Source organism: Alexandromys fortis, unplaced genomic scaffold (genome assembly GCF_014885135.2).
Source record: "Alexandromys fortis isolate MF-2015 unplaced genomic scaffold, M_Fortis_MF-2015_v1.1 scaffold_84, whole genome shotgun sequence".
NCBI classification, from domain to species: domain Eukaryota; kingdom Metazoa; phylum Chordata; class Mammalia; order Rodentia; family Cricetidae; genus Alexandromys; species Alexandromys fortis.
The window spans coordinates 3700423-3715175 of NW_026068017.1; the positions used below are offsets into that span (position 1 = coordinate 3700423).

The 14753-nt window shown below is 52.1% G+C and overlaps 2 protein-coding genes across 6 annotated transcripts; one reads left to right on the forward strand and one right to left on the reverse strand.

The window, feature by feature from the left end:
* Positions 1-20: 20 nt before the first annotated feature.
* Positions 21-4143, forward strand: Slc16a13 (solute carrier family 16 member 13). 2 transcript variants are annotated; one of them, XM_050162689.1, is made up of 4 exons: positions 30-1124; positions 1269-1412; positions 2295-3032; positions 3676-4143. In XM_050162689.1, the coding sequence occupies exons 1-4, from the start codon at positions 926-928 to the stop codon at positions 3879-3881; spliced, it is 1287 nt and encodes a 428-aa protein (XP_050018646.1). In that variant the 5' UTR covers positions 30-925; the 3' UTR covers positions 3882-4143. The 2 variants fall into 2 exon arrangements, with proteins under 2 accessions (XP_050018647.1, XP_050018646.1); XM_050162690.1 differs by lacking the exon at positions 1269-1412 and having other exon boundaries at positions 21-1124.
* Positions 4144-5163: 1020 nt separating this feature from the next.
* On the reverse strand, positions 5164-8003 carry Slc16a11 (solute carrier family 16 member 11). Of its 4 annotated transcripts, none has more exons than XM_050162688.1 (6): positions 7747-7995; positions 7366-7538; positions 6919-7265; positions 6534-6677; positions 5523-6290; positions 5164-5440 (listed from the first exon to the last, which is right to left on the reverse strand). In XM_050162688.1, exons 1-6 carry the CDS (start codon positions 7852-7854, stop codon positions 5211-5213), a joined length of 1770 nt encoding a protein of 589 aa, XP_050018645.1. In that variant the 5' UTR covers positions 7855-7995; the 3' UTR covers positions 5164-5210. The 4 variants fall into 4 exon arrangements, with proteins under 4 accessions (XP_050018645.1, XP_050018644.1, XP_050018641.1 ...); XM_050162687.1 differs by lacking the exon at positions 7366-7538 and adding an exon at positions 7573-7672 and having other exon boundaries at positions 6919-7129; positions 7747-7867; XM_050162684.1 differs by lacking the exon at positions 7366-7538 and having other exon boundaries at positions 6919-7129; positions 7573-8003.
* Between the last annotated feature and the right edge of the window lie 6750 nt (positions 8004-14753).

The following is a 14753-nucleotide window of genomic DNA, read 5'->3' on the forward strand; positions in this document are numbered from 1 at the left end:
GCCCCCCCCCCTTAACATAGCACTAGGGATTGAACCGGGATCTACACAAAACTGTATACTACCTTTAATTATTTTAAAGTTTTGGGACAGGGTTTAGGTTTGCCCACGCTGACCCATGAGTTTGCCTCTGCCTCTGAAACAGCTGGAATAACAGGCTGGGCCTCTCCCGTCTTCCCTCTGCTTCTGTTCCTCTCGGACCCAGCGGTCTAGAATTTTCAAAGCTTTGCTAGCCGCCCCAGGTGCTATCAGTTTTACTCTTACCTCATAACCTATCTCTTCGTACCCACGCTCCCTGGCAATTCTTGGATGCCTCACTAAGCAAGTGGGTTCCTGCCTGGCCAGGACCAGTTTATCCACCACTAGCTCTCAGATGCAAGTCTTGAAAAGTGAATGGTTCCAGCACCCGCAGAACCCTCCCCGTAGGTCCCTTGTCACGTGGGGCCTATCTTCGGCTAGTCCCTCTTTACGCATGCGCCCCTCTCACTGCAGGTTCAGAACAATGCTGTAAATCCCGCCCACCCCCTCCGGACCCACCCCCTGCTCCGGAGACCTGCAGCCTAATTGGCGAGCTTGGGGTTGGATGTTGGCCCACTTAGGCAGGTGCTGAATCCTCAAAGATAACACAATCCCTAACGAGACTCTCCTTGGGGTTGTGGCTCAAACCCAGTTCTATTCTCTAGCTTCTAAAGAAATCATTTGGCACGGGTCTGGATTCTAGCTGCGGGCTAATCGGTGGCAGTGGCAGGTCCCAGCTCGTAGACCTCCCTCCTCTTGAGGGAAAGGCGCAGGCGCCCCATGCTTTCTCAGTAACTTCCTAGCGACCAGCCACATTTCGGCGCCCGAGCGTCCGGGTCGGTCAATGTGGGCGGTTTGAAGCCTTGATCTCACAAGGGCTCTCAGGGGCTGCAGCTTTGTTCCTTCCCGAATGGCGCGCAGGGCTGAGCCCCCCGACGGGGGCTGGGGATGGATGGTGGTGCTCTCAGCGTTCTTCCAGTCGGCGCTCGTATTTGGGGTGCTCCGTTCCTTCGGTGTCTTCTTCGTGGAATTTGTGGCGGCGTTTGAGGAACAGGCAGCCAGAGTCTCCTGGATCGCTTCCATAGGGATCGCGGTGCAGCAGTTTGGGAGTGAGTGCTGCGCCTGGGGGCGGTGGCCTACGACCCTCGGAAAAGAGGGAATTTGGGGACCAGAACAGGGAAAGGCGAAGGGTCGGGAGAATGCTGAGGGAGGACAGCGGAGACCACCTCGCAGAACCCCTTCCAATTCCCCAGGCCCAATAGGCAGTGCCCTGAGCACGAAGTTGGGGCCCAGGCCTGTGGTGATGACTGGGGGCATCTTGGCTGCGCTGGGAATGCTGCTTGCTTCATTTGCTACCTCCTTGACCCACCTCTACCTGAGTATTGGGCTGCTGTCAGGTGAGACCCTGGGCAAGGGCAGAAGGCCAAGGCCTAGATCTTAAGCCTCCGCATCTTCACCTTCTTCCACCTCTGTCCAGAAAGGCTTAGGGAGAACCTGTGCCCTGAAGGGAATTCTTAAGCTGAATGACTAAATCAAAGATAATGAATCCAGAAACTACTACAAGCCCAAACCCATAGGAATGGAGTGTAGTGGGAGAATTTCTTTAAGATTGTGCTAGGTATTGACTGAAATAGAGATATCACTGGCCTATTTTAAAATAATAATAATAATAACAATAATAAGGCTTACAATGCTTTTCGATGTTTATACACCTGGGCAAAGGAAGTTTAACGCAGCCAGACATGGTAGAGATGGGGCTCTAATTCCAAAGCTCTGTTTTAGTGATTTTAGGAGTATTATCTCGTCTTCCCAGATCCCAGGAAGCAGTGGTTCTCAACCTGTCGGTCGTGCCCCCTTGGGAGTTGAACGACCCTTTCACAAGGGCTGCATTTAGATATCCTGCATATCAGATATTTACATTACGATTCATAACAGTAGTAAAATAACAGTTATGAAGTAGCAACGAAAATAATTTTATGGTTGGGGGGGTCACCACCACATGAGGAACTGGGTTAAAGGGTCACAGCATTAGGAAGGTTGAGAACCACTGCCCTAAAGTGTGTTAACCCCATTTTGCAGATCAAGTAACTGAGCCTGGGAGATTAAGTAGAACAGGCAAGGTCACACAGCTAGAAAGTATCAAAACCAGCACTAAAATACCCAGTCTGTGGAGTCCAAAGCAGGGGCTGGTCTTCTGCTGGGTAGTATTGGGATTACTGGGTGTTCTGAGCACCCCCAAAGTCCACAGCCACCCCCCCTTTTTTTTTTCTTTTTGGCAGGCTCTGGCTGGGCCCTGACCTTCACTCCAACCCTGGCCTGCCTCTCCCGTTACTTCTCTCGACGTCGATCTCTGGCCATGGGGCTGGCATTGACTGGAGTGGGTCTCTCTTCTTTTGCATTTGCCCCCCTCTTCCAGTGGCTGATAAGCAAGTATGCCTGGAGGGGAGCCCTCTTGCTGGTGTCTGCCCTCTCCTTACACCTGATGGCCTGCGGTGCTCTCCTCCGCCCACTCTCCCTGACGGAAGACACTTCCGTGGGTGGCCCTGGGGCCCAGCTCACCTCCCTTCTTCATCATGGCCCCTTCCTCCGTTACACTGTTGCCCTTACTCTGATCAACACTGGCTACTTCATTCCCTACGTCCATCTGGTGGCGCATCTGCAGGACCTGGGCTGGGACCCACTGCCTGCTGCCTTCCTACTCTCGGTGGCTGCGATTTCTGACCTCGTGGGCCGGGTCGCCTCTGGTTGGCTGGGAGATGCAGTTCCAGGGCCTGTGGCACGGCTGCTGATGCTCTGGACCACCCTGACTGGGGTGTCACTAGCCCTGTTCCCTGTGGCTCAGGCTCCCACAACCCTGGTGGTTCTGGCTGTGGCCTACGGCTTCACGTCAGGGGCCCTGACCCCAGTGGCCTTCTCCGTGCTTCCTGAGCTGGTGGGGACGGCAAGGATTTACTGTGGCCTGGGACTGGTACAGATGATAGAGAGCATCGGGGGGCTATTGGGAGCGCCTCTCTCAGGTAAGGGGAATGGGGCTGCCAGCTGGGCCAGGGATGTCATGCTGCATAATCGGAGGAAGGAACTATCCCCACATATCAACATGTGGCATATGTTAATATTGCCCTCCAGCATGTTACAGCATGCAGCCTGCAGAACCAATCCTCACAGCCCTGAGGTGGGTTCGCAGGAGGACAGAACTTGGGTCTGAGAAGGTCTGAGTGGGAAGACAAAAAGCAACCCAATGAACTGCAGGCTGGGTTTTTAGAAGACCTAGCCTGACCTAACATTGTCTTTTTTTTCCCTTTGACCCACTGGACCCCTGCCCAAATGTCTGGTTAAAGGTCTCCATGCTCAAGATGCTAGAACCTTCTGATCTTTAAACACCTCCCTCTTAACTATTAACTGAAGGTTTAGAAGAGGCACCGCTGCAGGAGGAAACCACACAGATCCGCCTGACCTAACATGTCTCCCCAAATACCTACAGGCTGCTCTCCCTACAGGAAGGCTGTTGAGAAACCAGAGTCTCGAATTCATTCAGTCTTACCTTGGGAATTGCATCTCTTCTAAGACAATGGATCTTCCTTTGCCCCCAAGTGGGATCTAGGCCATTAGCCCCAGTGTGCAGGTCACCCATGTATATTTCTTTTTCTCTCTTGGACCCAGGCTACCTCCGGGATGTGACAGGCAACTACATGGCTTCTTTTATGGTGGCTGGGGCCTTCCTTCTTGCAGGGAGTGGAGTTCTTATCACCTTGCCCCATTTCTTCTCCTGCATCTCAGCTTCTACCTCCAAACCCCAGGACCTTGTAATAGAGGCACCGGAGACCAAAATTCCCCTGCCCAAGGAGGAGGGCTTGGGAGAGGACTGAACTCCACCAGGAGGCAGTGGTCATGGAAAGCCGGAGCTTGACAGCACCAGGTCCTCTGCCCCGTCAAGGCGTCCTCAGAAACACAGTGCCTTAGGATTCTTGATCTGCCTCCACCGGAGCAGACCTGGGGTTCCCTCTGTATTCTGTTGATGACTTTCACATCACCTGCTTTGTTCTCCCCAACTTTTCTGAAGGATCCAGGAGATCTCAGCCCACTGAGTTCTGAATCAAATCTGAAAATCAAAGGCCAAGAGTCTTCTCATGTTTTATATGTGATTTCTGGTCTCGCTTGGATATAAAGCAAATAAGGAAACTGAACAGTTATTGTAACCTCAAAAAGAACTGGAGGTCCAGGTGCTTGGGGCAGCTAACAGGTCACTGCTGAACAAAGGAGCGGAGATGTCCGTGAGCCTGCTGACCCAGAGTTCTTCCCTCCCGTCCATTCCCCCCTCTTCTCCACCACTCCTGTGATACAGAGGGAAGAAAATGAAGAGAAAAGTCTGTGTGTGGAGGAAGGCGGCTTGGGAGCAGAAGCTGCAACCTAAGATTCTTGTACTTTTGAGATAGAGCCTCACCATGTAGCTCAGGCTGCTCTTGAACCTGAGACCTGGCCTCCACCCAAGTACTGGGATTACAAGTGCTCGCAACCGTACCGATGGGTTTTTGTTTCTCTTAGGCTAACAAAGGCAGATCAAAATGCGAGAAAAAGCATGAAGTTTGGGAGCTGGAAAAAAAAAAAATAAGCTCAGCAGTTAAAAGCACTTCCTGCTTTTCCAGAGGGCCAAAGCCACCCACACATGGTGGCTCACAACCACCTATTAATCCAGATCCAGGGGATCCGATGTCCTCTCCTGGCTTCTGTGGACACCCACACATATGTGGCATACATTCACACAAACACACACACATAGCGTAAATAAAAATCAATCTTTTTAAAAGTAGGTCTGGAGAGAGAACTCAGCAGCTTGCTGTTCCTTGTGGTGACCTGTTTGGCTCAGGGCATTCACACCAGGCCGCTCACAACTGCCTGGAGTCCAGCTCCAAGATCTCCAAGAGATCTGGCCACCACAAACCCACATAAATAAACATTTGAAGTATGAGATTTAGATATGCCCGTTAGCAAACTGAAACTGATAAGCTCACAACTTCTCAAAGACCTTCTTAAGGCAAGGATTTGAGCAAAGGAAAACTGTCTGGATAGGCATCCTCCTCACCACCAGGGCCGCTGGGGTCCTGTTGCTTTCAGATGGTTTTTTGTTTTTGTTGTTGCTTTTCAACAGAGTCAGATAAAAAGCCTTTATTAGGGAAGGGGCTCAAACAAGAAAACAATCAACAAGTGGTTTCCCGGGTGGGATCAGCGCTCCCTGCCGAGAGCAGGGAGGCCTGCGGAACTGGGAGCAGCTCCCCTCTCTCAGGGGGAGGGGTAGGTGGAGGTGAGACTGGACGGCAGGTTGGGAGGGCTCTGGGCAGCCCCATGTAGATGAAGCTGCCAGAGAGGATGAAAGAGCTGCACACCAGGAAAGAGGCACTGAAGTCTCCTGTCTTATCCCTTAGGAAACCTGAGAAAAGGGATAAAGGAATTTAGAGGCCTGGCATCCCAGGGGCAGACATCTTGAGCGAATCTTCAGACTCAGCCCTTACCTGACAGGGGAGGGCCCAGGAGTCCCCCGAGGCTCATCAGCATCATCACCAGCCCTGTAGCCTGTACCACACCTCCAATGCCCACCAGCCCCGGGAGCACACCGAAAACCAGTGGGGCATAACTCCCGGCGCTCAGGCCATAGGCCCCAGCCGCGGCTAGCAGGGGAGCCCCCCAACCCTCCTCCGTCTCCCCAGTGGGCACTAGTCCCACTGCCAGTACCCCTAACCCAGTCAGAGACCCAAACACAACCAGAAGGCGCGGAAGGGGCACCCATCCCTGGTCTGCAAGCCATCCGCTGACCAGTCGGGCACTCGCATCTCCCACTGCGGCAACAGCCACCACCAACGCTGCCCCGTAACCCCCCATACCCTGATCTAAAGCGTGCGGACCCAAGTGCACGTAGGGGACGAAGTATCCGCCCCCAATCAAGGCGGTGCCCAAAGCAAAGATTGTAAAGGCTCGGCGCCTGAAGAGACCTAGACCAAGGGCAGCTAAGGGAGTTCGAGGTGGGGCTAGGGGGTCACCAGAAAGAGCCAAGGGTCGTAGCAAGGCGCCACAGGGTGTGAGGTGGAGGGTGACAGCGCCAAGGAGGAGCAAGGCACCCCGCCAGCCGAAAGTATCAAGGAGGAACTGCAGGGCAGGTGCTAGGAGCAGCGAGGATGCCCCATTACCGGTGAGCGCCAACCCTACCGCCAAGACCCGACGGCGGGAGAAGTACCGAGAGAGGGTACCCAGGGAAGGGGCGAACACCAGGGCCCAGCCGGAACCTGCAAATGGATAGGACAGGATAGGGGTATGAGGATGATTTTCCTATCATTCCTTAGCCCTGCTTCTCTACTCCATGCACACGAACACACACGCGCGCGCGCGCACACACACACACACACAGAGAGAGAGAGAGAGAGAGAGAGAGAGAGAGAGAGAGAGAGAGAGAGAGAGAGAACACCCCACAAGAAGCTCCTGTCCGCATTATCATCCCTGAAGCATTACGAGCATCCCATTCTTCTTACCAGCGAGGAGGCCCAGGCCGAGGTAGAGATGTAGGAGGCTTCGGGCGAAAGCCGAGAAGACCAAGCCAAGCGAGGTTAGGACGCCCCCAACCATCACCACGGGGCGTGCCCCCCAGCGAGTGCTCAGGGCGCTGCCCACTGGGCCTAGAAGGGGGCGAAGTCAACGAAGACATGCCCCGGGACCCCCAAACTATCTCCAACACTTCTCATTGGCTGTTTTGCTTGGCCTGGTAACTCCTCCCTTTGACCTCAAGACCCACTCTTCTAGAACTTGGTTCCACCAGTAGCTCTCAGGTTGTCTGGTAATCAAGTCTGCTGTCTCCCATCACTACCTTCACAGCCTCTCCACCCGGTTCCCGCCTCCCACCTCGGGGCCCCCCCTCACTGGCTGCCTGCTGCACGGCCAAGGCCAGGGCGCTGACCCACGCAGTGTCCTGGGCGCTTCGTTCAAAGTGCTCCGCGAGGTCGGGGAGGGCAAGGCCCAGGGACCGTAAGAGCCCGTAGGAGAGCCCGTTCACGGCGAATGCTGCGGCCGCCACCACCCAGCCCCAGCCCCCGTCCGGGGGTCCGGCCGGCTTGGGGGTCATCGCCGTCTGCTGGGGTGGGGAGACACCTGTGAATGAAGTCTCCACGCCTGGGCCTCCGCTAGGGAGCTGACGTCCCTGAGATCCAGCCTCGGGCTGCTCGCCCAGGGTGAGCACGTCGCCCCGAGCATGGGCGCGGGAACCAGGCCTAGGGATAGAAGTCTTGGGTGCGCGTGAGGTCCTGGAATGGGGGAACAGCAGAATCCCCCAGGCCAAGGCTCCTCCTTCCCGCACCCTCTTTCTCTTACCCGACCTCTCCCGGCGTTGGGAGTAGGGACAGGGCGAAGGTGGGTTCGGCCGGTTTTTCTCTGCGCGTTCCTGGCAGGCAGGGTTCTGCCGAGCCGCCAGCCAGTGCAGAGATGGAGCCCAACTTGGACCCGCTCTCTCCGTAAACAGAGATCACCACAGGGGCCCGAGCCACCTGGGACACGGGGTGGGGGTGGGGGTGTGAGTACCGAGGGCGGGGGCAAGCAAGACAGCCAATCCACCGAGCCTGGGCCGAGGCCTGACGCCGAGTCCCACGGGGATTGAATTATCCACACGCAATCCCCAGTCCTGGATAGGGAACCGCGAGGAATGAGTGGCCGCGCCCCGCCCATCCCGGCGCCGCGGGGCTCACGCCCACGCACCTGCAGCCTACTGCGCACGCAAGAAGAGCCGCGTTGCAATCCGTGCTCGGCCAGCTGCCCACGCGTGAAAATAACGGTGGTCTCAAAAGCCTGAAAGAGTTCTTCCATTCTCGGATTTGTTGCTGAGGATCCTGTAAATCTCCAACATCAAATCACTGGGCCTCCAATGGACAATACTAGCAAGCCCTCACGGGGAATGTGACTTCCCACTACCAAGACCTGTGATGTTCCAGGCAGTCTTCACACACACACACACACACACACACACACACACACACACACACACACACACACTTTGTCATTTCATTCTTACAGTAGCCCTATGACGAAGTTGCTATCCCACTTTACAAACGGATGGAGTAACTGATGCCTAAAGACTTAGCTGACATACCCCCCCAAATCATTCAGCTTCAAAAAAGAAAGCCGAAATATTTTAATTTAGGTTTAGCCTACCGTGGGAGGATACAGGGCGAACAGACCTAGGAGTGGAAACAGAGCCTGCGCTAGCCGAGGGAAATAACCTGGAGACAGATTGATGTGAACTTCCCTGGAAAGGGCAGCGTCTATGCAGAGCCACAGTGCCAGTGCGTAGGATTCTAAACAACGTGGCTGGGAGTAGATGACATCTTTGCCACCAGAATCGCTAGAGACGTAGGCTAGATTTTTATAAGCAAAGTCAGAGTTCAGAGAGACGAATCCAGGTGTCTTTTCGTTTGTTTGTTTGTTCTTTGAAGACTCCAGCGAGCATCCTTCTTTACAAGGTCACTCTGGCTTTCCTTCAGCCATTGGACTCAATAGGTGTGCTCTTTTGGTTTAATCATTAAACAATGTCATTGAAATTTCAGCAATTTGCAGGTTGGAGCATATATCAACGCATAGCCACAGGATGGCAGTGTTTCCTAATTGATGAGAAAGCATCTGCATAGACAGGGAAGAAAAATAGCTCCAAAGTTGTGAAACTGGAAGACCAGAGAAGGCAGACAGACTCTCAGCAGCACACTTGAGGTAAGGCCCCCAGGACCAAGGGTAAGCGGAACTACTTTTCCAGCCCACCCTCCCACCCTGGGGAATTAGCGTCCTCCCTCCTCCCCTTTACTCTTTTCTCAGCTCTGGGTTTTAGCGTAAGTGGTTTCTATCTGCTGAAGTGTCCTAGTACAGTAGACCGGAGGAAAGCAGCCTCACTGGTTTCACCAGCCAGGGTCACCAGGGAGGCAGGGAACTGGTTTTCCGAGAAGGCTGCCCAGGACTCTGCTGTAAGTTGAATCAGGCCAAGCGAAAGGAATCGCTCTCTCCATGGTGAAATAGAAATATAGCCAGGGAGGAGACTGGGGGCCTCTGGGTCTGGGTTGTACCAAGTAATGCTGTGTACCATGGCAGGACAAGAAACCCAAAAGCCTGGGATTATTAGTTGTGAAAGGGTGCATTCTTCTTCTGCCTGATGTTCTTAGCTGGAGCTGTGTGTTGTTCGTGGAGGTAATACAGCATTGGAAAAGCAGACCCCCAGCAAGGCTTACTGAGCCTGACTCTCAGCTCTCTCTCGCTTAGCTATCTGATTGCAAACAAGAGTCTGTTTCCTTGTTTTCTTTGAAATGACTATAATAATAGTTACCTGATAGGGTTGTTATGAGGATTAAATTTGTCATGGTGTGTGCATGAGCAAGAGACTTAGAACAGTGTCTGAATGTGATCTGCGCTAGTCCCACCGTCGACACAGTAACTCAGGGCAACTTGACTGGACTCTGCAACATCGCTTTCCTTTGCCGGGTGGTTACTACGGACTCAAACTGCTCTAGTAAATTCAAGGTCAATGAACCACATCAATCCGGTGAGCTTTGGTAGAATCACATGGGTTATAAAGCATGAATATTTATAGGAAAATTAAATGAAAATTGTGACACCTTTCCAGAGGGGGCAGGGGCTCATGAAGCCCAGACTGACCTCAAGTTCACTGTGTAGGAAAGGATGACTTTGAACTTCTGCTACCTCCCACGTGGATCAGTAGAAAAATCCCACATCTGGCCGTTTCTCCTTCCAAGCAAAACATATGGCCATTGTCCGTTCTGTCCACTGAAGGATTTCCCTTTACCTGTGCCCTTTAAGCCCCTCCCAGCCCCAGACAGAGACAGGAAGGCTGCAGCTGTCTACTCTTTGGCAGTGCCTGCACAGCATGTATACTGTCTGTAAACCGGAGCCTAGTCTTCTCTTCCTTAGTCAACAAGCCATAAGGCACACCCCATGAAGCTGTAGGGTGTGCTTGGGGACAGAAAGCATTGTAAAAGAAGCAGAAAGCAGAGGCATTTGGGGCAACTTCTTCATGGAACTTGCTTGTGCCTTCAGTGCTCGCTCAGTCCCAATTACATATACCACTTCCGTTTGATAATGGAGGGCAGCTGTGTACAGCCAGCTTTGTGGCTTGGTGGGCCAGATAACATCCAGCTCGTGACTGACAGCTCGGGCCACATGGTTATCTGGTAGCCCATCATCAAAAGTTCAGTTTCTGGGGCTAGAGAGCTCTCTTAGGAGTTAAGAGCACTAGTTACTCTTCCAGAGGACCTGGGTTCAATTCTCAGCACCCACATGGTGGCTCACCAAACTCCAGGAGTTCTTTTTTTTTGGGGGGGGAGGGCTCCAGGAGTTCTGACACCTTCACACAGACACACATGCAGGCAAAACAGCAATGGGTATAAAATAAAAAGTAAAATATCTATTTTAAAAATTTTAATTTCCACTAAGGCTCAGTAGCAGGCCAACAGTTGTCGGCAGATGGTGGAGGGCCAAGTACCTCCACTGTGATTCACCTATAGGGGCCTGCCAAAGGCTCCAAACCGTGTTCCTATCTGCCACTGCCACCTCAAGTACCATCAGGGCTGCCGGATTATATGGGCCAAGTGATAGAGAGCCAGCACAACAGCCCGGACCTGTTGAAGAGCCTCCTCCTGGTCCAGGCCCCACACAAAGCTGGCAGCTTTCCAAGTCAGTTGGTTCATGGACCGGAGTAACACACCCAAAGGAGGAATGTGCTGTGTCTAGAATCCAAATGGGCCTGCTAAACCTTGTGCTTCTGTCTAGGTGGTGGGAAGGGTCAGGTACAATTACTTACCCTTCACCTTAGAAGGAATATCTCTGCATGCTCCATGCTGGACCCCTAAAAAAATTCACTAAGGTAGAAGACCCTTGAGTTTTGGTTGGATTTAGTTCCCATCCTCTGATTTGCATATGCTACCAATGAGTTCTAAGTGGTTGCTGCCCTCTGCTTACTTGGCTCAAACAGCATAATGTTGTTAATATACTGGACCATTTTGTGGAAGGAAAATGTGATCAAGATCGCTTTGAATGAGGCTAGAGAATCGATATACCTTTGAGGTATATCTGTAAAGGGTGTACTACCGGCCTTGTTAGATGAAGGCAGTCTAGCGGTCCTTATGTACACGAGCTAAGGAAAAAGCATCTTCTCGGTCACTACCTGCATCCTTGGTGCCAGGAGATGTGTTAATTTGTGCAAATAAGGACACTCACATCTAACAGCAATTGCAGTGGGAATCTTTGCTTCATTCGGTTTGTGATATTCAACTGCCATTCTTCGTGATCTGTCTTCTGCAGAGATCACATGGGAGAGTTAAAGGGCGGTGTAGGGATCGCCACCCCTGCATCTTTCAAGTCCTTGATGGTGGCTCTCATTTCTGTCACCCCCATCAAGATGTGCCGTTGGTTTTGGTTTGCTTTTGTAGTGCTGAGGATGAAACCTGAGACTTGGTGCACGTCACCTCCAGTCCACAGCATCCTCTCTCTCTCTCTCTCTCTCTCTCTCTCTCTCTCTCTCTCTCTGTCTCTCTCTGTCTCTCTCTCTCTCTCTCTCTTACACACACACACACACACGTATGAATGTGTGTTTATTCTGTTCCTCCAGAGACCCCTACTTGATACAGAGAATTTTGCTTTTTCATTGTGACGATTTTGTTTTCCTCACATTTTCCAAGTCTGTGAGAACCTGACGACTTCCTTATCTTGACTCTAAAGCCAAAAGAGAAGTCAAAATAAGTTGTATTCATTTTTATAAAAGGTATCTATAGAGTAGTAATATACACCTATAATCCTAGCACTCAGGTGGTAGGGACAGAGGGGTCACAAGTTCAAGGCCAGCCTGAGCTACAAAAATAGTTCCTGGGCAGCTGTCTTGTTGTAGAACGATGCCCTTAAAGGATGGCATGGCCATTACCATCTTTGACATCAGAGTACCCGTGTGAGAGGCACACTAGCATTTCCTTATGGAAGCACGGGGGCTCGCAAAGCTCAAGTGGAGACGTGGGTAGATCACCGGGAGGCACCATGGCAGCGTGTGAGATACTCACCAGGCCGCAGCACCTCTCGAGAACGTACAAGGGCCGAGTCACTGCCGCAGAAAAAGATTCTTCGCTGCTAATGCTGCCACCCTTTTCACCCCTTCAGGGCATGTGTTGCAGGCTTGGGTTTGTTTTTGCAGTGATGAAGATGAAACCTGAGCTTTCTTAAATTCTTCCTCAACCATGCTTCTGTAAATAATCCCAATTAAATTCGTTGACTCACCAAGCTAGATTTCAATGGCACCTTTTTGGGGGGAGGGGGTGAGGATGACAACAGAATCTCGCCATGTAACTCTGACTGGCCTGGAATCTGCGCATGTAGTAGGCTGTGCCGGCCTCGGATTCACAGAGCTTCATCTGATGATGAAACCGGGTTTAAAGTATTGGGGCTAAAGGTGTTTACCACCATGCCTGGATGAAACCTTCCTTTTGTCTGTCCAGAGTGTCCTTTGGGGGTGAACAGAATTTTTTTTAACATCTCCCCTGGAAAATCATCTCAGTTGGCAGCCAAATAACCATATGAAAAAACCAAAGAGGAGCCTTGTCTTCCGCCCTGGGTGGCGTGCAACTGAAGATACTGACTGCAGGTGGAGCGGTTTCAGAGGTGACCCCGACATAAGCGCCCTTCCCTGTGACCTTTGCTGTGACAATAAGGCATGAGGATCCTGAGAGACAGCTCATTGGGCAGACACTTGTCACCATGCATAGTGACCTGAGCTTGTCCCCTACACCCACATGGTTGAAGGAGAAAACTGATTGCCACAAGCTCTCCTCTGACTACATATGTGCGCATGCACGCGTGAGTGTGGGCAGTGGAGGGAAGCCGTACGTGCAACTGTGGCTCAACTGTCTGCCCACGAAGAACTTGCTCACCTAAGGGAGAAACTGCAACCTGAAAACCATGTTTGGATTCTGTCGTTTTCAATAGCCTCTTAATTGGCAGGACAATGCGGAAAACAAGAGGGAAGAAGGGAAGGCATTGACTTGCTGCAGCTGGGGGTGGGGCCTGTGAAGAATCTAAGGGAAAGAGAAGACAAATTAGATCTGTTAAATAGTCCCTCCTGAGATCCCAAAACTTGGGACCCATAGGAACAATCTGACAGTGGCGGGTGGGGGGGGAGAACAGGAAATGCCCTTCGGGGCCAGCCTTTAATCCAGATGAAGAAAAAGCCCATAATTGAGCAAGCAGCTAGTGGCCTTACACATGGTCCAGTGCAGAAAACCCTGACAATCGCAGACTCCTCTGGACTGCTGCTTTAACTAGAAAAGACTTCACCAAAGCATCATACAGTGCCTGCAACCTTAGCTGGAGAGAATATGGAACGTGGGGGTGGACGGGTCAGTCCGAATGCTGTGGAAGCAAAGAAACTGAGCAAGACAGCTCGCGACTCCTGCGTCCTTGACTCAGAGGTTGCGTATATTGGAGATGATATGAGAGAAACCGGGCCTGTTAGGGGCACTTGGTTATTCCTGACTCGGGTCCTGTGAGTATCGGGGCTGGAAGATCATGGAAGGAGGAGGAGCATTACTGAGGCCCTTGGGTGTAGGAGAGGCAGTGTTTGTGGTTAAGCTCCCTTGACCTGATAGGGATGTGTGCACAGGGGAGCCAGGAAAGAAGCTGGTGAGCGGGGACCTCAGGCCTGTGGTGCCTAGTGGTTTGGCCGAGCCCCGTGGTGAGCTATTTTCTTTAGAAGATAGGAGGAGCCCTGGCAGATCTGAGTGACTGTTGCTGGTGCACAAAGCATGCCCATGAAGTGCTAAAGCAAGCAATACAGGACAAGAAAAAAGAAAAGCAGACCCAGGGATTTTCCAGGTCACTCAAAAGCGAATGTGGCAAGATTTTTGTGGAGTTGGAGTCCCTAGAGGGAAAAGCTGTCCGAAAGCCAGAGTCAGCGCTTGCGAGCCTCCTTGGGGGTAACAGGAGTGAATGACGGCACAGTAAATGTGAACCGGAGTATGTTGTTCCCAGGGGTGGGCAATTCTCTCCCCAGAGGATGCTGGATACATTTTTCCCCACTCCGAGGGCGGAGGTTACTCACCAAGCCCAGGCAAATGTGACCAATAGAAAGGAAGCAACCACTCTAGAGCCTATCAGAGCAGGAAGCCAGAGCCTGTGTGGCAACCGATAGTGCGGTCCCACTCCCGAAGGCCTCCTAGCGGATGAAACAGTGGGAGCCAGACTTAGTAAGCCCTTCTGGAGTGAGGACATGTGTGGATCCAAGGTGGGGAAATGGAATGGCTGTGGAGAATGGCCGTGGGTATAGAAACCCAAATCAGACCACGCCTCTCATCCAAGATGCCATAACCCGCCCTGCTCTTTGGAGGGAACAGCTGGTGCAAAGTGATGAGATTTTTTTCAAGCGGTCGTGAACCTTCCTATTTTCTAGCATCACCTTCGCTGCCAAATCTCAAGATCAGTTGGCACTTGCTTGAAATGGTTGGCGGTGGGAAATTGGAGATCCTGCCCACCTTTTGCAAAAAGGTTTTATTATCTGATGTTCAATGTGTTTTACAGGTTTAGAAAAGCATTGAGAGTGGAGTAAGCACCTAAAGGAGCAAGGGTGGGAAGCAGTTCACACAGGGTGAAAGGGTCAGTCATCATGGTGGTATTTAGGGGGTTTATGGTTGCCTAAGATGTAAGTGACATCCAACAAGATGATTGACAAG